This window comes from Opisthorchis viverrini (genome assembly GCF_000715545.1).
Source record: "Opisthorchis viverrini unplaced genomic scaffold opera_v5_31, whole genome shotgun sequence".
Lineage (NCBI taxonomy): Eukaryota > Metazoa > Platyhelminthes > Trematoda > Opisthorchiida > Opisthorchiidae > Opisthorchis > Opisthorchis viverrini.
The window spans coordinates 2,308,941-2,329,681 of NW_008751688.1; the positions used below are offsets into that span (position 1 = coordinate 2,308,941).

Here is a 20,741-nt window from a genome sequence, read left to right on the forward strand (position 1 = left end):
AAGATGCACGAAAGGCAATGACTAGTCCGTAAAAGCTAAATCTCATTTTGCAGAAGGATTTCTGTTTGTATTTTTTGCGTATAATGCGTATCAACAGTAGCTTGGCCAGGAATGGTCGATTTCAGCACCTAAATATTACGAAACGTCATATCATGGGCATCGTAACACTTAAGTGCCGATTAACTGGTACCGCCTTACTTGGGGGCCAAATGTTGCTGTTTCCTTTAACACTATACTAGTTTATTAACCATATGCTTCGTTATGCTCACAAAGATGGTTCTGTTCCCTGTTTAGGTCGTAGTCCATCGAGGGTAAACTGCTCAGTTAGCACTGATTTTCCTGACCAGCAATTTTTAAATAAAAGCACCCGACTGGTGACACGCCTGCACCACAGAACGTGATACAGAGCATTTCAGCAGAAATACTTTGCTAAAATTACTTATGGTTTTCAAAACTCCAGAGAAGTGAAAGATGTGCATAAGTGTTAAACGTTTCTTGACAGCTTTAATGCACATGTATTGTATAAACAATAAAGACTACACAATCGCATGCAACTTCCATATGGCTTTAACTGCAGAACTTCACAAATATGGTAGGTGTTGACGTGTTCTTTAGGGATTTACCACACTTTGTCGATATTGTGGTCATTTGCGTTTCCCTAAAATTTAATCTGGATTTTGTGACCCTATGGACGAAAAAGTTGGAACCTGCTTTGGCCTCATGGTGACAAAGATTTTGCTTCGAAATTTGTCACTATGATAATTCCTGAGGTTTAATTTTAATGTACGTTCGGTGTAATTTTTCTAGTCGTTTGCAGACAGCTTCCGTCAAAGTTTTCGTAAGTTGGCACGTTTATGCTAGATTTGATTTGCAGTTCCTGTTAATAATAATAATCTCATATAGAGTAGAGTAGATTCCGGTGGTTGAGATTTGGTTTTTATGGTGACCGCGTTAAAAGTATTGCACATCGTTATTCTTTGTGTACAAAGTTCTATACGTTGTCTGTAATTTCATGGTGTTGCTAAGCAGAGCAGTATAGACGTACCATCTCACTGAATCGCTGTTATTCCGAACAGGGTGAGTTGTGATTCTGATTTAGTTACTGATTTTCTGTTGACTGAAACATTGATTTGTTGATGGCTTCAGAGCACACGTTGCTGCATTTCTTAGCTCTAGCTAAATATTGCATTCTAGCCACCAATCTGATTTTCATACATACCTCTTGCGAGGAAATAAATTGTAAGGTCGATTTCTATCGTAAAAAAGAATACAAACCTTTCGATAAAACACAGACATAAAAACGCAGGCAATAAAAAGTTATCGTTATTAGCCACCGTTGACTGATCGACAAAAAGTGCCTTGATCTTGTGATTCTTGCTCTTTGTTAGGATCTAAGTAACTGATCCAGCATGTGCCCACGAGATACGTTAAACCAAGTATGAGAGTCCTTATCCAATTCGCGCTTCGAAGCTCAGCCCCCAGTGCAACTGTGTGCTCTACAGATAATAGTTTTAAAGACCAGAAGAGAAGCAAAGTAGCTCACAAACACAACTTTTTTCAAACTCCTTCACGTCAGTATTAACACAGTTTAACAAAACCACTCGTACAGAGGCAATTTTGTTGAGTTCATTTTACAATTGCTCAAATATCCCCACGGTTTGTAAAGGAACACGGTGAGTAATATGAATGTTTTCGAGATCTCGTCATCAGGTCATCAATCCGAACATTGGTGTTTGTCACTTTGTCCTTATTTTATAATTGCCTGATGTTATTTGGAGACTGTTTGCAACAAATAAAATAAAAATTCGTAGAACTTCAATTAATGCAAGCCTTGTGTTCAACTGAAAAATACTTTTGCCCTGAAATTCGGTTAGAATGGACACCCTTGTTTTTCAGATGAATAATCAACGAATTTAAGGGAGGAAATAACTACCTGCATGGTGAGATATTTTTTTTCAAACATTTACACCTTAGCCCTGCGTGGTGTTTCTTAAAAACGTAATTTGATTATCAAAGCAATATACCTAGACATTTACAACAGCATTAGAGACCGGTCAGGGTGTGCGTGCTTTATTTGAACAGTTCCGTTGAACTTGCGAGAAAATATATCAAAATTTTGAAGTTTGCCTTGGTGTTTCCACCTATTTTTGTGTGTGCAAATGGTACAAATAACTTTCTGTGCAAATTCGCTGCATCGTTCATCAAAGGGATGGATTTTAACGACAAAGAATGAGGCATTCATCGGAGGATATATATTCTGGCCATTGTCACGCAACTTATAATTTTAAAGCTTTTAGGCTGTAGTTGCTTCCCAAAAACAGGGTAGGTGGTCAGTGCTTGATTTGTTTTTATGTCTATCTGTATAACGGAGTAAGGTGTAGTCTACAAAATTCAATCACCTTCTTTTGGGCGTTTTTAATTATTACAATTGAGAAGTCCTCAAAAAAGCAATGCAACGGATATGCGGAAAGTCAGGGCTCCTCACTCACACAGTGGCGATTGTCCACCGAAATGTAATTTACCATCATCCATTATTAAGCAGCCCAGTTTATAATATTCGATAGCGTATTACTACTCTCGAGTGGAGCAAGCACCATGATGCTGCACTCGGTTTTCGTACACTCGCGCGTTCCCATATGAGCACAACATACGAAAGAATGAGTTTGAAAATACTCGATGTGCAACCACAATTCATTCCGTTAAACGTGATACTTCCTGTTTGTTTAACATTCCAACAGCACTCGTTTATCAACAATCAGATGCCTAGGTGGCCTACAACATAATCCAGGTTATAAGGCCGTAATTAAACGCCCCGCAGATTCATTCAGCTTATCGCGGGATCCGAAATACTTCCGCGCACATCTTTGATACCCCGTTGCCCGCAAAGCACATTTGGCATTTTGCGTGCCAATGCATAACACGAAAACGAATAAACTTGGGCGCTCACTCTTATGGCCTTGTACAGTGAATGTCTCGACGGTGTTCAAACATAATCAAGCAGCAGTCAAGTATCTGTGCAAATAAGTATTCAGATGAAACATCAAAAAAGTCCGTCATTTCAAATCTATACTCTTTAGGCACTCCGGTTGGGAAACTATGCGGAAGCAGGTTTATACAAGATGCCTCTGACAAGGTTCAGGGAGAGTGAAATAATTAGTTCCATTTTAGAGGATAACAGTTGTGGATAACAGTTGCGGAATCGCTCTCGGAAAGTTAGTCGATACATTGTAGATTGTATATCTTTTGGTGCTAACCAGGGCAGACGCATCCCCACACAACATAGTATAGACATTACACGCACCAAAATATTTGGTAACTGCGTGCAACGTTTGACGAATCACCTTACGTAATACCAGTGCGAGTAACTGAAAACTCATCATTGGGTAAATCAGTAGATGCTGCGGTATCTGCGTTCAGCAAGCAAGCTGTCAAATATTTGCAGAATCAGTTGCATACATTTTATTCAACTATCACTCTTAGAAGACACGGTTCGCAGAATTACCGGAAGTTTGTACAATTTAGACATTTCCGAATGTCTACGGCCCTTGTTTGAGAAGACGATTTGCATATATAGTTAATGTCCAAAGATCCAGTGGATTATACGTTTAACAGTATTCTTCGTACTTTGCCTTGTTTGAGCTGTTTTAAAAATATTTTGAACTAATTTAACATGCTAATGGTGAAGATCGCTACATTGATTCAGTTTTACTTTTGTAAAATGAGAGTTCCAGCTTTTGGGTGTTTACATCCATATTGAGACTAATAATTTGACTTAAGGGAGTGGATGAATTGAGTATTCCTTTTAATTCTTCTCAAGTGAATTTAACTCTTTGGTTTTACTTAATTTGCTCGTGTCAAAAACATTTGTTCTTTTCGACCTGAAACATCATTTTGATTTTGGAATTGCGAGTCTAATTTAATACAGCAACTTGAGCTTCATTTGACCCCTTCATTTTGACTCGATGCGGACCTTGGTTTGCCGTACTCTTTGCTGCCTACTTTATTTTCGAGGGACCATCTTGGAAATCAGCGTTACGTAACTGGGCGTATGGAAATCGGTTTAAGTCCATACATTTTATAACTATTTATCATCTTAGTTTTGTGTTTATAGTGCTTCATTTGTTGGTCAGCCCCATTTAAGCACATTCATCTGAAAGGTGTAATAAAGCAGATCAGGCTGCATTTCAATTGATTCTTGTGTTAAAATCCAATTAGCTTGCAAATGTATTTAATGAGTTGTCGGACGTCAGAATTGTGGGGCAGTTCATGTGTTTGGAAGCGTAAAACCATTAAGTTCCACAAATAATGCATTATTTACGTGATGGACAAAATGTACAATGAGCCTTGAGAATGAAACTGAATGAACCTTGGCATCTTAGAGAAAGATTATTACTCTCGCTGGCAGAATACAGAGTAATGACATTTTGTAAACTCTTTAAACGCTACACAGGTTTTCCCATCAACTATGGGCACATAGAATGCATTTGTGGTGGCAAACTATGGTGCACACTTAAAACGGGATGTTTCCATGATTTTATTCAATCGATCAAAATGCAGTTGGCTAATAAGAATGAAATTGCTGGCTTGTTTGCAAGCTGTCCCAGCACAAAAGCCTGTTCTACATCGGTATACCACTAACAGTTTCTTATGAATAGATGAAAAACCGTGGTCTATTTTAGCAGGGCAATTTTGATGTTGCCCTGTGTAGAAAACGTAAAATCCTAGTCTTAACTCAGCAAGCATATCAGATAAATTGTGATCGTTCAAGCCGTTCGATTTTATGATAAAAGCCAGAATGTACGACATTGAGAAAATAGACTAGCTTGTTTCATGGTTGAATGTCAAAGACCAAATAGGGTGAAAGTGTGAAAACACTGTGGACCCAAGCATACTAATAAATAACAGGAGCTGGGCATCAATATAAATTATTCGAATTGGGCCTCATGCATTCCTGCAGAACCGCNTGGGCCCTCTGCCATCCCTGCAGAACCGCCAAGGATTATACAATACTATTTAACCAATCAGTAGTTGCATCAGCCGAAAGGGCTTTCGTTTGCACACAAAAAATAACTAATTTTGTTCGAATTAATCCAAAACTACTTAAAAATGTGATGTGCCAAGACTGTTTCCAGTCTTGATTCCGCTGGTAAAAATGGAAGAGTTTGTACGATTTCACCAAACTAATTTTCCAAAATTTTTACCCCAAACCGGAAACTAGGCTGCTTGAGCTAAAATGTTGATAAGATGAATTTCATTTACAAGTTCTATTAGTTCAGCGTTGGCTCAGGCAGCAATATGTATTCATCTAAATACTTTGGAATCACATTACCTATATCTGGTGCTCAAACTGTGTATTGCGCAGGTAAACGACTGTTTAGATAAACATGATATTAATAGCAATATTTCACTAATATCGAGGTGTGGGCACCTAGAAAAGTTCCGATAAATCTTCTGCAGCACGCAAAACCGATCCAAACCTATCACAACAATTGCATATAGGTTTGCATCGCTAACTTTGTGCCACGCACAAACCTTCATTCTGCTCTGTGAGTAAATAGAAAACCTCTTGATAGCATTTGGTTCGGTTGAACATGGATGCACACAATTGAGCACTTCTTTTTTAGCTAACGTGGTTCACAGTGTAGTTATTCTCAGTAGTAGCAAGATATTGGACATTTTCCACTAACTGACCGGTGCAAACGTTCAGTACCTGTTTCCATTTAACAACTCGACACCATTCAGGAAACAGCCCTAAACACACGCGCCATACACGGTATCCAACAGATAATGCAACTCAGATTGAAAAATATCACCAAATAACAAGGCAATTTTAGTACATGACTTTTCAGCCGACTGTAAGGTTTGCTGTAAAAGTGTGCATATAATTTAGTCTGCATTTGGGTTGCACGGTAAGCTGATATGCTCTGGTGAGATCTACAGTTGCTGTGTTAGTCGACTCGTCGATATTACTCTCCCTTTACCTGGGCGCTAACGCTTTACAAATGAACGGAAAAATGGAACGGACCAAAATTAGTTGATTACCTCTAGATGCACACTGTCACAGGTGTATTATCTCAACCGATCTAGGCTAGCGAACTTGACATGAGAAACAGCAAAATATACTAGACATCTTTGAAGGCAACACCTTCGCGACTTATTTTCATTTTTAGAAGAACATTCCACTAACAACTTTTTTAAGAGCTTGGATGCGTTACAGAACAATATTGGTTAAATAGAAAATAGCATCCCATCTGAAGTCGTGCCATCAACAGTTCCTGTCAGGCAAAATAAATCCCAATGTATTTAAAAATGTTTGGTATGCAAAACAATGCGTGTAGACACTAATAACCAAATGAAGAAAAACCAGTGCTGAATAATTACCAAGGTGTTGTAAGCGCTAGCACAGTCAAGACTCTCACATCAGCCACAAAGTGTCCGTCATACTGAGTCTGGCATGAGAGTCAAGGACAAGAATGTACACACCACATATACTACGCATACATGTGTTGTAAGGGCACCGAGAGCCTATAAATGGCAAGCAATCACAAGTAACGATCTTAGGAAGTCTTGGGCCTCAGATTGAGGAAAACAAACCCTTAATAGGAAATGTTGATCAGTTGCTAGACCAGGTAGTTGACATTACAGTCGGTTTCACGTTTCACCATACTTCTGCCTATTCTCATCGCACACAGTATCTCTGCGTCCATCCGAGGCTATACTCTCTCACAGTTGTCCGCTGCACCCGAACAGCGACTAGATCAAGTTTGACGAAAGACTTTGGCATAGGTTCTCTCAACTGCTCGAATATAGTGTACCACAGTTGACGGAAACGTTTTGCTCAGTCCCCTGCAACGCCATTATGGGGTGCACATGTGGCAACATGCAAGATCCAGCAGGATTGTAAAGTATGCACCAAAATCTTTGGTGGACCACAGTTACAAAGACGGAAGATTGTGTGGCCACAATGACTGCTTCTACTTATCGTCCTAAGTTGATTGCATCGAAGCTGAATGCCGCGGAGGAATATCAGAAAAACACTCGTTCTGGAAATATAGGCCATGAAACCCATTATCAGTCCCGCTGCAAAAACTTTTGCCATGAAAGTTTCGAAGAATTTACCCAGGCAGCTACATGTTCTTTTTAACAAAAACATATTTACAAGATAGTCAACCTTGTATTAACGCTATTTGATACGATCAAACTCAACATTAGCCAAAAATTATATTCGACAAACAATTCAGTCAAAACATGATGCAATCAACTTGGCTACACATTTGCAAGTTTCACCACCACATGAGGTGATATCATTATCAACGCGCACTGGTGATACTTGGTTGAATCGCGAGGAAAAATTTGGAAGTTTACTGCTAGCCTCCGCCAATCTGATCAACTATAAATGGATGAAACCAAGCTAACAGAATTCCAACACATCGCCAAAATAACAACAAATCGTGAAATAATTGTTTGGCAGTTTACAGTTGCATTAATTTGGGTTTTAAACGCCAGCAAAAAATCAAACTTTTTTCTTGGCTGAAAAATAAAACTAAACGTGCTGTCGTTCAGGTCTGACAATCTTGAAGACTATGGCGTCTAGATTTTTCAAGGCAGATGAGTATACTTATACTGCGTGGGCGCATATTGTTCAGAATTGTTTAAAATTTATGTTACAACAAACTAAACCCTACTCACTTGAGAGTCATGCTTCCTTTACTGAATGACTATTACAAATATTACAGTAAAGGCAAGTTACAATCAGTAAATCATCTACCACCTGCCAGTTAACAAATGTCACAAAGCATTATTTGTTGTAACTGCAAATCTTATGAAAACAAACAAGATTTTATATAAACCTTAAACGTTTTGAATCGAAAGTGTTTAATGCGTAAGAGCAACTGATCACCTCAAAATGCCAGTAAACAGGGTTGCTTGGTGGTGCCCGTTGGCTGAATGCGGGGTCCTGGAACACGAACCTTATCTGAACAACTCTAGTTCAACAGAATTTTTCGCGCCTGCTTAGTATGGACCAAGCTGACTGACTTAGCTAGCACCGAACGTACTCAGTTTACGTGGAACACGAGGAAGACGTGTCCATCACTCATTTTAGATTTCCGTTCGAAAATAGGCCCACATTTCTCATTGATAAGCCAACTTTGTAATTGATATCTACGGTGTTTCACGAACAAAACGGGAACAACATGATGTTAACCTACGGTGAATGTATGGTTAGCAAGCAGTATAAACAACCTTCGCGTTTGTTGACATGTTCTGGAATCATGAAACAACGTTAGGATCTCTGCTACACTGAAATAGTGGTTGCATCCATTTGGGATCATATCTGATTGTTCCAACCAGGCAACATTTTGATGTTTTCTGTCTTATCATTGTTTACTTTAGAAGACCAAGTCTATGTGTAAAATACACGCTGGCATTACTTGCCAGTATATTGTTTGGAAAAAAGTAGATAGAGATGAAAGGGAGAAAACAAAGGACCGATAGAATGAGATAGGAACGGATCCGGTACCTTGAATAATGAGATGTAAGTAAAATAATAAAGAAGTGAGCGAATTATTAGCGAAAACGGTACAATAAAGCGCGACTATGCAGGCCTTTTAAGTTGTAGACAAAAAAGCGACTCACACAAACAAGCGCTTCTGATTCAGAATGCCGGCAGAGATGGAAAAGAGGGAGATTCATCTGACGTTTCACTCAGAGAGCCCAAAGGGGGGACTGGAATAGGGACTCCAAGACAAATTTGAATAACACTTTCTGAAATTCTGATAACTTTGAGAATACTGAATAGAACGAATCTGAACCCCATCGGCACAATAAAGGATACTGAGACTACGACCCTCCTAATCCCTGCTGCAGACTATCGCTTATGTCCATCAAACTCACGTGTTATACCTTTTATAAAAGTTAGGAATAGCGATATAAAAATTTAAGAGGGGCATTTTCTTAAAATATTTTAGGACAACTATGAACGTCCATTCCCGCAAACGCATCGTCAACTCTTCAGATGATAACAAATGAAGGAAACTAATCAATGGACCGGTGTTACTAACAGTTAGTCTGGTTGATTTTCACACTGCTGCTAGTTACAGGGATGGACCTAAAAATCGCTGCGTGCTCTGTGAACAGTTCTTGGTGATGGGCCGTCTAGGTTCCACGACCTCTTGGAAATAACTTTAAAGATAACCTCATCTATGCGGTCTTTTGATGCACAGTCACGATGACTACAGATATCTTGGTCGACTTTCTCACACTTTCTCCACATTGAGCCAGTGCAAGAGCACATCGGGTCATCAGCAATGTGGGTGTGTCATATATATTAGATGCCATGGGATCGATATAATGGTTCATTGTAATCAGTCATTCAACTGATTCTCCTTTCCATAAAATCACAATTTGTTTTCGTCCCACTAGCTTCGAGCATACGACAAACTTTGGGAACAGTACAAAAATTGGACTAAAAAATTGACTTGTTTCACAGCAGATAAATGACGCGTTACTGAAAATGAATTGTTGTTTGCTTAACAGCAAAGAGAAATGCACCCTTCGACCTCAAAACGAAACCGTCTTATCAATATAGTTATCTAAGAATGCCTCCAAAAACTGGAAAGAAGTAATGTTTGGGGAACAGCTCAATGTTTTTTTGCGTAATTTGTGTCTGGACAGGAACTATTATCTGGTTTGCCAGTTCCTACAAATTACCAATGTAAAATGACTTGGTGTGCCATACAGCGCAATCATTGAGTCACAGGTTAGCTAATTAGCAGCTACCTTTCCCGAGGTGGTTTCAAGTCGCTTTCTGAAAAATTGTATTTCAAACAAACTAGGAACATTCCGTGAAAAAGAGCCAATGAATACTCAGCGATTTACCGGAAGGGAAAGGTAATCTATCGGAAGCTGCGTGCACAGTGACTAACAATATACGTGTGAGCCTTCGGTTTCACCACTCTACCACTTAGATACAGACAACACCAGGGGTTGTTGTAAAAGTTCAGTCCAGTTACGAACTGGCATGATGCAAAACCCATTTTTAACAACGAGCGATCCGCAAACTCTGAGTCCAGTTCAACTCAATTTACGTCCATCCAATTTAACTTCGCCCACATTTTTACCGCAGGATCAACTTTTGTTGCGTGCCTTTAACGGATGATGAACAATTTTTATGATGTCACGATGACTGGAAACCACGCTACTTAGTCCACTTCTTGAATAATCGCAGCATAAAAAGAAAATCATTGTTTGTTGGAATGAAACTGCTGGAAGTGTATTGTTCGAAAAATGTTCACTGACAAACTAGGAAAAAAGGATTTATTTTGTAGAATCGACTGTTAAATAAACTGTTTTTCAGTCCAATGGAACGTTACAAGAAATATAAAGATGAAAACAAGTCTTGTTATGCCAAAGGTTGATTTGTTGTACAGTTGATGTCACCCGCTACTGTGACCTCTAGAGACGTTCAAAATTGTTCTGCGACTCAGCAATTTAGATAAACCGCCATACGAGCAAGCAAACCAGCAGTGACTTTCTCCACAAGAAATAACATCCGATCCTTCTACCGTATTATACCTCACGGGGTATTTTTGAGTTAGCGATGGAATAATTGTTACTTTATCCAGGAGGTTGATTTCCATCCAAAACAGTGACCGAAAGACACCACGCTGAAGTAATGTACTGGTAGATATTCCCTTCTCCTTCGATTCACTTTTTTCTATTAAGCGCTCTTCAGACATGAGTGGAGGGTGCTGTGTCGAAGATTAAACCCACCCAAGTTTGAACTTCTTGCAGCACCAGCCGGAATATGATACCGTAAGCTCAACTAGTCCTCAATTATTCTTTAGGGTTTCTTTAACTTATTTAACATGTTTTTCTGAACAGATTTCTGATATGCTTAATTATTGGCTTTGGAGTTGTTGACGATGTGTCAGTGACACTTATGTGTTTAGGGTATGACAATTCTCCGAATGTCAACGGTACACCTTTACGCAAATAGTGGATATGGTTATGATTTATTTTGCTTTCCCAGTCAACTTGGACTAGGATCATGAACACACGTGGCCTACTGTTTCATATAATTGAAGGGGGGCGTGATTCTTTGCACATCATTTACGCAGTGGTGCAGGTTTTCTGGTATGTACCGAAAGAAGTGCTCTGTAAGTATTGAAAACGATACACGCACTTCTGAGTTAGTAGCATAGAAACGTCATCTAAAGCATTTTCACAGCTCCGCTGGCAAATCTCTACAGACGGTTGCTTCATCAGGTCCAGATCAATGAATCAGAACGCAACAAACCAACAAGGCGAAGGCGAGGGAAATGTTGATGACTGCATCGCGGAAATATTATACGGAGTTTCAACGAGTAGAAAACTCATTGACTAAGTGCATAGAAGGACGGAAACCTTTTCTTTACTTGCAAAAATACAAAATTGCTTCTACTGTTACTAAATTTTGGTAAAGCGTATTTTGAGTTTTCGTAAAGAAAACTACTCACAAGATTGCTGGAAACCCTTCGAGAGCCCTTCTTAAGGCTCATCAGGTAGGCGCAGTCCCCGAGTTTCCGTCAACCTTATCGTCCACTTCAACCCAAATTGGACTGCTTGTGGCAAATACACCGAGTTGCTAATCAATTTGATTTTTACGGGGGAATCTCTCGTTTATGATATTCTTCAACTGAATGTGCCTTACAGAGACCGCTCCGTGTTTCAGTTGATACGATATTCGAGATATCGCAGTATATTTTCATAAATGAAACTACCTGGTGGGCCCCAAAAACGGGTGAAGCCAGTCGTGTGCTGCCGACCGATGAGTAGCAACCTTGTGAGTAAGTCGATGGTATCGTATGGCGCATTGTTCATATCGAGTACGTGTCATAGTGAACATTTTGCGCTGCATATTTCAAGCAGTGCTTTCATATGAATAATGCCTGGATATACGTTTTGGACTATCACAGAGCTACTGTCTATAAATCGTCTTTGACACTCATTCTCTCATTTTATCAATAAAGTTATAATCTTTGTTCACTGTCACCCAAATGAAGCATGGGAGTTGAGATAGTACCAGAGGGCTCAAGCCCTAAAAGTAGCAATTAAGATGCTGGAGTTGTATCCAGTCAATTCGCGCCTTAACCGATAAGCCATCTTGAGCTGCTTTATTTAGCTTCCCTGGCACAATCAAATTCAACAGCTTTTTTAAATCTTCTCTTCTTTTGAAGCACTTGAGTCATTTTGTTCATACAGCTAGTTTTGTTGGGCAGCACTCTTTGATAAATTTTTTCTGGACGGGCTAAATTCACAGCCGTTATGTAACTATTTTAGAGTCCATAGATTCTATGATTTGAGCAAACCTTTAGAATACGCTGTTAATGTCAACAACAAGCCCTAAACAGATCATATTTTAGTTTTTTAAGATCGTCGTTTGTTGCTAACGCTAGGGAACTTGTCTCGAGATCTTTTATTCGGGATCCGGGCCTATGTTTTCACTTGGTAATTCGGATAATGCAAAACTTTGGTCGTGAGAGGTACAATGGCAAGCATGATACTGAGATAGCTAGATAGTTAGATTTTGGTTGATCTAAAACATTGTACGTGCGTGAGCATCATTCAGCTTCCAGCGTCGCCTAACAAATTTGTTCCTTGTTACATTTCCTAGTGAACAAAATGGCAATACGTCACCTTTGTGTTAGGCCCAATAGGAAATCGTCAACGACTTGAAGTATGCATTCCATTTTGTATAGCTGCGTTTGTCAGAAAGGACGCTATTAGAACAAAAATTTTGAAAAAACATTTAATTTTTAGTAAAATGATAGAAACACGAAATACGTCGAATGTACTGAGTGAATTTACAAAGCATCTTTACATTTTTATGGTTTAAACGGATTTTGCGATATCATTGTGGATTAGGATGTCTTTACTTTTAACATTTCAGTGCACCACTGTCTTGTAACTCAGCTTGACTCAATTGTTTCAAATGGGGTGATCCTTTTTACATACTCGTTTTTTGACAATGCAGTTTGGTGTATCATCGTACTTCTTCATAAGGAGTGGGTTCCTGAACCATAGAAATCAGACCTCATATTCTAGGTTTAGTTTACTTGCTAAACTAACTTAACCACAAAACAAGTGATTGTGTCTTCAGAGAACCTTACTAGAAGGCTCATTATGACAGTTAGACTAGTGCAGAGTAAACTGTTACATACTCTGCTTCGTCTGGATAAGGAAACCATAGAAACTACGCTTTTTCAAATAATTCTAATGTGCCAATCTAGACGATTGATTTGCATGTTATTAGTTTGCCCTTAATAACGTGAAATAAACTGTTGATTTCCTGTAAACCCGATTTCTCAGCTAAAAATTATTGGAACCGGAAGAGAAAGCACATCGGATGAAAAATCCAACAGTCCTGTTGGAAGCCGAAATATCAAGGGACTTTGGAAGCGAGCATTTCATTCTCTCCGGATAGACAAAGTAAGTATTTTATTATGCTGTGATCTTACGAACAGTAGTGAATAATGATTTTCATTCAGGCACAAAAAAATCAGAAGTAGTGTCGATTTCGGTGATTAAAAATGCAAGCTCTGTTCATACAGAAGGAGCACCCCCGGGTTTTCTCAGGAAATACCTTTACCGTAGTTTGTTAGGTGAATGAGACATTGGTGACATGTTTTATTGTCATCCATAAGGACAGAAAAAAATAATCAGTCTGCTAGTGCAGAATGCTGATTTTTTAACGGAATTAAACCCTTTTTATCAAACGAAATCTAACAGAAGAGTAAACGTATGCGACATAGTTTGTTTTTCACAACAATGATGTGCGCAAGTGAATACATTTTGCGAGGACAGTTTTTCCGATGCAGTATACTCTATTCTCCTTTGGAGATATGGGAACGGTGTTTTGGGCCTTCGTCCGAGAATGTTGAATTCTGAAATGCGACTGCAAAATAGGGATACTATACGGTATCCAATGCTCACACAGTTCGATCTGCATTAAGGTACAACTTTGTTGTTAATATTTATACGAACACTAGCTTTGATTGCCAGCCGGAAATTAGTTAGCATTGACGCTTCCTACATGATTGGTTATAGTTGCGTAGCAGCATAACGGCGCAACAGAAAAATGTGATTAGCTTGTCACTGGCATCCATCAACGCGTCTATCAAGATAAGTAGAAAGCTTTGCGAATTGGCAAATTGTGACCAGTCACTCAACCGGATATCGTGTTACGAATGACAATTTGGGGGCTATGGTTACCATATGTTAATAGGGATTGACGGCTTGGATTTGTTACCACGCACTGCCATTAATGGGATCTGTCTGGTCCTGTGATTTAAAAAAACGGCAGTTATTTACTGTCAGGAAATTTCAACGGATACGCTTCTGCCTCATGTGCCTATAAAAGTTGAATGCTCAGGCTTTGGCTTCAATCCATGTTAATATCTGTTCTAATAAATCTCCATAATAGGAGGACGCTAACTACAATACCAGACATGATTCTTTTAAAATTTGTCATGAGCTCAGTACTGAACTTTCTAAAGAATGTGGTGTCATTTTCCTTAACCGGATAAGTGATGGAAATCAAAGAGCTAATAACCCCTTTCAAAGACGCACTACGTCATTAAATGGAGTTTTTTTCAAGAATTTTCGGCTGAATGCTTTAGATTGGAAAAATTGCGATGCGTGAGATAATGTGCTCTGTTTAATAGGGAGATCCAAATAATATTTTTGAAAAAAAACACTAGGTCTCCTTTGAGCGCGCTTAAACTCTACGGAGAGCACAAATGCTACTGATGCCGGCTTGCAGCCATTTACTGGAAACTTCGTCAGCGATTCTGAAAGGCTGACTGCACAAAAACATTTTGAATAGCTTCGTAGATTTATTTACAACTTTCTTCACAGCCACATGTTGTTCACCCCACAATTTACGCCATTCAGAAAGAAGCATTGAGAATAACACTCATATCCCAGAATAATGATTAGGCATGTGTGACACAAGACTGAGCCACCACAGTTAGTGGTTTTGGAGTTTTTCGGTCACTCTTTTACGTGCACCGCAACCGGACGCCTATCCATTACTCACCAACGAACTCCTCAATACCGATAGCAGAGGCGTCTTTAAGGTATCCGTGATAAAAAAAGCGAAAAAACCCAAACTATCTGGATGTGATCTGACATCCCACCACCACACTAAAAATGGTCCCCAACAAAGCAAATCTCGAGACTCATTGGTATGTCTCTTTGATATTACACTTACGTGACTCGTGTACTGATTCCACCGGATATTTACTGTGAAGCTGATACAGCTTTCGCCGTTCAACTATTCTAAGAAAAAGTAAGCTCTTCTTCTTAAAAGACCTAGCACTTCTTGGAGTGAGACATGTCCTATTAGAAGTCTGTCAGTAAGACCGTTTAGTCCACAGTGGTTGTGTATTGTGTTGCCTTAATTCAAGGACAACCACTGGAGATTGTGGAGACCTTTACGTACCTCGGTAGTGGTATTAGCTATGACGGAAGTGTGTCTGATGAAGTCAGTGCAAGAATCTCAAAGGCTCGAATCACGTTTGCTAATTTGCGTCACTTGTGGCGTCAAAAAGGCATCTCACTGGATCTTAAGGGTCGTGTGTACCAGGCTACAGTAAGGGCTGTGTTGTTGTATGGGTGCGAGACATGGCCTCTTCGGGTAGATGATGTGAGGCGTCTTCAGGTTTTCGACCACCGATGCCTCAGAAGCGTGGCTGGTTGTGGATGGCGTCAGCGTGTCAGTAACGAGGCGATTAGAAAACGGGTAGTTGGTTGTGCTGCAGGCACCTCAATCCGGGAAAACATCCAGCATCATCGACTGTGATGACTCGGTCATGTTCTACGCATACCAAAACACCGTCCACCGAGACGAGTGTTATACTCCATGTCTTCTTCAGGATGGCGCAAACCGCGAGGTAGACAGCACATGACTTGGCAAAACGGCGTGAAAGAGATCACAAAGAGTTTGGGTGTTGTTGGTGTTGTGCGACTTCCAGGATGGGGTCCCCGTGACCCCGTCTGTGCTTGGCTGGAGATGTTGAAAGAAATGGCGGCTAATCGATGTCAGTGGCGTTCGTGTTGTCAGTTTCTTTCCAGAATTTCTGATTGAGCGGTTGGAGGTGTAGATACCTCAGTATGCTTGACATAGCCCAGCACTACGTCCCCTCCCTCACCCACTCTTTTTCTCTTCTCTTCTCTGTAGGGCTTTTAATACAATTATATACATATATATATATATATATATATGTGTATATATATTACCAGACGAACCTTATGGTCGTACGGCAGTGAAGCATGAGTGCCAACACTGATATTGCTGTTCTTGATGATGACGATGATGATGATGATGATGATGATGATGATGATTGTCTCACTGTCCTCTGAGTAATTCAGGCCAATGTTGTTTTTTACTGGCTACGTTTTTAACACTGGGCTGTTGAACACATTCAATCACTTGTCTCATTTTTCTGGTGACCAAAAATTGGACGAAATTGCAGATGGCAAGCTTAAGTGTTTGGTACCATTTCGTATGCAGAAGCCTTTGGAGATCTACCTTACAGTCTCACACGCAAAACTATGTGAATATGAGGACTGGATTATGTTCATCCACTTTCGCTACATCGCCTGTTGAGCAAGTGCATTTAGATTCACTGACCGATTGACATAACCAAACGGACGTTTGAAGTGAAAAAGACGCCAGCATTGAATATACAGTGTTGTTCTGCAATCTCACAGGTGGCAAAGACTCGGTTGACGCAGTATTCACGCAATCAAAATCCAGCTTGGTGTGCGAAAGTCACCGTCGTGCGTGCCACCATAGTAACAGTAACGCCCGATGCCTTGTTATAATGAGAGTTCAATGAAAGCTGCCGTGTGTCTGTTTATTGGGATTACTCTTCTTAAAAATGGGTACCTATCGAATCAGCCTCTTCGTTTCCTCTGAGATGGGCGCAGACAGATAAGACAGGCGCGGACATAGGACTTGAATACAATCCTTAAAGATAACAAGGAGAGGATCATCCGCTACAAGGGTAAGATGACGTTAGTGCAGGTACATAAACTCATACACTGTTGAGGTTGAAGGGAGTTATAAATTTGCACCCCATATTTAGGCTAAAGATCGGTAGTCTGGGTGGGAAGAGGCTAGAGGACAAAGGAATCGTTATTCGAATTATTCTACCTGGCGGTTCAACATTTTTTGCTTTCTGGACACCACGGAACAGTTGTGCTTCTTGATGGTTTTACTGACAAAGGGTTTCCGAGGACGTGGTAAATAGTTTTCAGGTATTTCTAGATGTTTCGGTTTCCAACGGTTTTTCAAGTTTTTGGCCTGCACGGACCCTTAGTTCCACTTAGTACTGGATGACAGGTTATGATCGTAGATGGGCTTTTGCCAGACACCCAGCAAAAGCTGCGGCGTTACAAGCTGACCACTGGGTTTATCTGTCTCCCTCCACCAAGTCTTGTAGCGTTGGAGACGTCAGTTCAGATAGAGTTTTTCGATCCACAAGGTTCTCGGTAGCCAGGTAAGTTGGGTATGTTTTGTGGCAAACCTGAGAGGTGCAGTGGAGAGCAGCTGCGGTATGACCAAAATCAACCTAGTTACTCCAGAACGAGCGGCAAGCTTTTCCTCTAATCTCCATCGGCACTTGATGTGTGTTTGTGATGTGAGTTACGTAGATATGCTTTTGCTTCTTTGAACTTGGTGATGCATAGGTACATTCGGTGTTCAGCAAACGCACTCGCGTGCGAACGTCTCCCGCGTGTCTGGAGCCACAGCTGAGCCAAATATTCCTTCATGCGCGTGCACATCACGCTTCAGAATGGCTACGGCTCAGTTTTAAGAATTTTCAAAGAAACATCTTTCCTTGTCATAAAACCCTCTTTCTTAGGTTCAGAGCTCTGCAAGGATAATCAATAAAGTCCTCTGTTTTCTGGAGTTCTTTCACCTTCCACAGACTTCATCAATGAATCCTTGTTGAGACAACTAACACGAATAAAACGATTAAGTAGAGCGCGTCCACTCGATGGCTCCATAGAGGACTTACATAAATGTGTGCAGCTCAGTCAGCTTGCGGTCCTCAAGAGTTGTAGTGCTGAAGACATCAACAGGGTGGTCAAATGAATAGCGACGCCAAATACTCAAAGTCGTGTTACAGCCATAAATTACATCAGTGCGCAGGGATCCAGCGTACTATTAAGAGCACCTTTCAGACTCTTAGGTGGGACGGCAAATTTCTTCAAGTAAATCGAGTTCTGTGTCTCGAAATTGATCTGGTTCTTACAACTGATTACGCAGCCGCAAAAGCTGCTTGTAACATTGGTGCAAAGCGTACTTAAGTTTCATTTCTGACAGTGAAACCTGAATTCAAATTATTTGTGATGAGATGGAACAGGTGAAAAGGAATGCGTGAAACTGTACGATCGGGGTGTTACTGGCACCTGCATTTTGTTCAACTTGCCTAATGCATGTAGGAAACGATCTGATCTGTTCAGTTGCATCTTGTGATATTCAGCTGTGAAGTTGACATATGTTCGCGGGATGAAGGTTTCCATGGCGCTCATGCCAGGAGGGGGGGGGTGTAATTTCCCAAACCAAAGCCTTTGCCTCGTAGCCAGGCAGCGTGTGAGTGCAGATGTACTTAAGAACAAATCGCCGTACACATCACAACCTGTGAGAGCACCAGCCACCTACCGCACCGATAAGAGGAACCCCGCGGATTTCGCAGCGAAAGTTTCCTTATGGTTCATGGGGTACATATAGCAATATCAAATATCTCTGCGGGATTATTTAGTCCTGTTTGGATATCACCCCCACATGGTTCTCCTGAGTAAAGGCCCAAAAGGTTAGCCATCTAATCTCTATAGCTTTACGCTTGATCCAGTCTTGTAGAGGTGAGATAGATATCCCGAAATATACTCAGCAATCGGAACACTGCGAAGGAGGCAACTGCACCCAGGGCATTCTATTTTCTTTGGTGATGCTTTGTATGAGAGCTTTCTCAAACATAGGTGCATCTTTATTCACTTTCCTTCAATGGAAGAGATACAGGTTGGTCTGGATATAACACCAAATTATCTTGCACCATCGGTTTGAAAGTCATATGGGCTTCTGCTTGCTTTCGCCGTAATAACTGCGCAATGGCATTGAATCGTCAGTTTGCTCAGCACAAATATCCAAAGTTAGATCCGAATTGAGATCTTTAGTCTGGAGTCCCCACTTTAGCAGAATGTAATAAACTTTATCAGTTTTGCTGATCCATAGCACGTCTCGTAGCAGTATCTACGGTTGCTGCGTGTAGGGGTTCAAAGGAAAATTCAGAATAAATTTCTGCATGTCGAGCTTCAGTGCTTATTCAAACATTTTGAGCTGTAAAAGTGGTTGATTCTTCTTCATTCTAAAATAGTTCGTTTGAACCCATTCCTACATTTGTAAACCACCAAAAAACTTTGGACACACCTGATTGGATTAGGGACATGAGTGCCTTTTTTTCACTTAGTGTTCAGATAACACAAGACCGGTTTGAATGATGCATGCAAGGGTTTTGCCGTATCTTACAGACAAATGTTTTAATACACTGTATGTATAAAATAGCATCCTATTTTTCCGAAAGATCTTCCATGAATTAACATAGTGTTGAAAATTATAAGCTCTGTAAAACAAGTCGAGGAAATACTGAATGTTGAGGATCTTTGGTTTCAGGTGGACTGAAATGAAATCATTCCAACTTGTTGAGTGTGAAATCTCGAGTAATCGGTCGTAGAAAGGAAGGAGGGAATTCACCCAATTCCAGTATGTCTGTATACGTCCAAAATAACTAGTTACCCTTGACCTTATCAAATTTATTTCGGGATCGCGTATGATAAGAACAAAACAAACAGTGCAGCATTGAACACCAAACATTTTTGCCGACATCAGCAGGTTCAACCCTGGCAGACGAACTACACAGGGACAAGTTGCTAGACTATCAGTTTGATCACCAAATAATGCACACCGTGCAACGCACGTTCAATTGCAGCAAAACGGGAAAAGTTTACTCTTGAGTGGCTACCAAGAGATTGACGGGACTTTATAATTTCAGCGACGGTAAGTGAATCAGCGTGAACTTTCAGTAACACAATGTTATTAAAAACTTTCTTTGCTGCTACACAACAGTAGCTATGAAACAAACCGATCCAGAAGAACTCGGCTGGAGTAAACTCCTGTGCAAATTATGTCCCTGCCAAGGAGCAGGAAATCCTGCCTAACTAAAATATAATAAAACTTGAGTACAGTAGTCTAAAAGAGTGCTAGACATGGCGCCTGCGGACAGATGATGTGAGGCGTCTTCAGGTTTTCGACCACCGATGCCTCAGAAGCGTGGCTGGTTTTGGATGGCCTCAGCGTGTCAGTAACGAGGCGATTAGAAAACGGGTAGTTGGTTGTGCTGCATGCACCTCAATCCGGGAAAGCATCCAGCATCATCGACTGTGATGACTCGGTCATGTGCTACGCATACCAAAACACCGTCCACCGAGACGAGTGTTATACTCCATGTCTTCTTCAGGATGGCGCAAACCGCGAGGTAGACAGCACATGACTTGGCAAAACGGCGTGAAAGAGATCACAAAGAGTTTGGGTGTTGTTGGTGTTGTGCGACTTCCAGGATGGGGTCCCCGTGACCCCGTCTGTGCTTGGCTGGAGATGTTGAAAGAAATGGCGGCTAATCGATGTCAGTGGC

The 20,741-nt window shown here is 40.6% G+C and overlaps 1 protein-coding gene across 1 annotated transcript in view; it reads left to right on the plus strand.

Annotated features, from left to right (window-relative positions):
* The window catches only part of T265_02594 (hypothetical protein), a gene marked incomplete at both ends in the record, with an annotated part of 52,889 nt that overhangs the window by 14,541 nt on the left and 17,607 nt on the right, over positions 1 to 20,741 (plus strand). Inside the window, one exon of the mRNA XM_009166873.1 lies at positions 13,351 to 13,470. Coding sequence (XP_009165137.1) covers positions 13,351 to 13,470 — 120 coding nt within the window. The remainder of the gene's footprint in view (positions 1 to 13,350; positions 13,471 to 20,741) is intronic.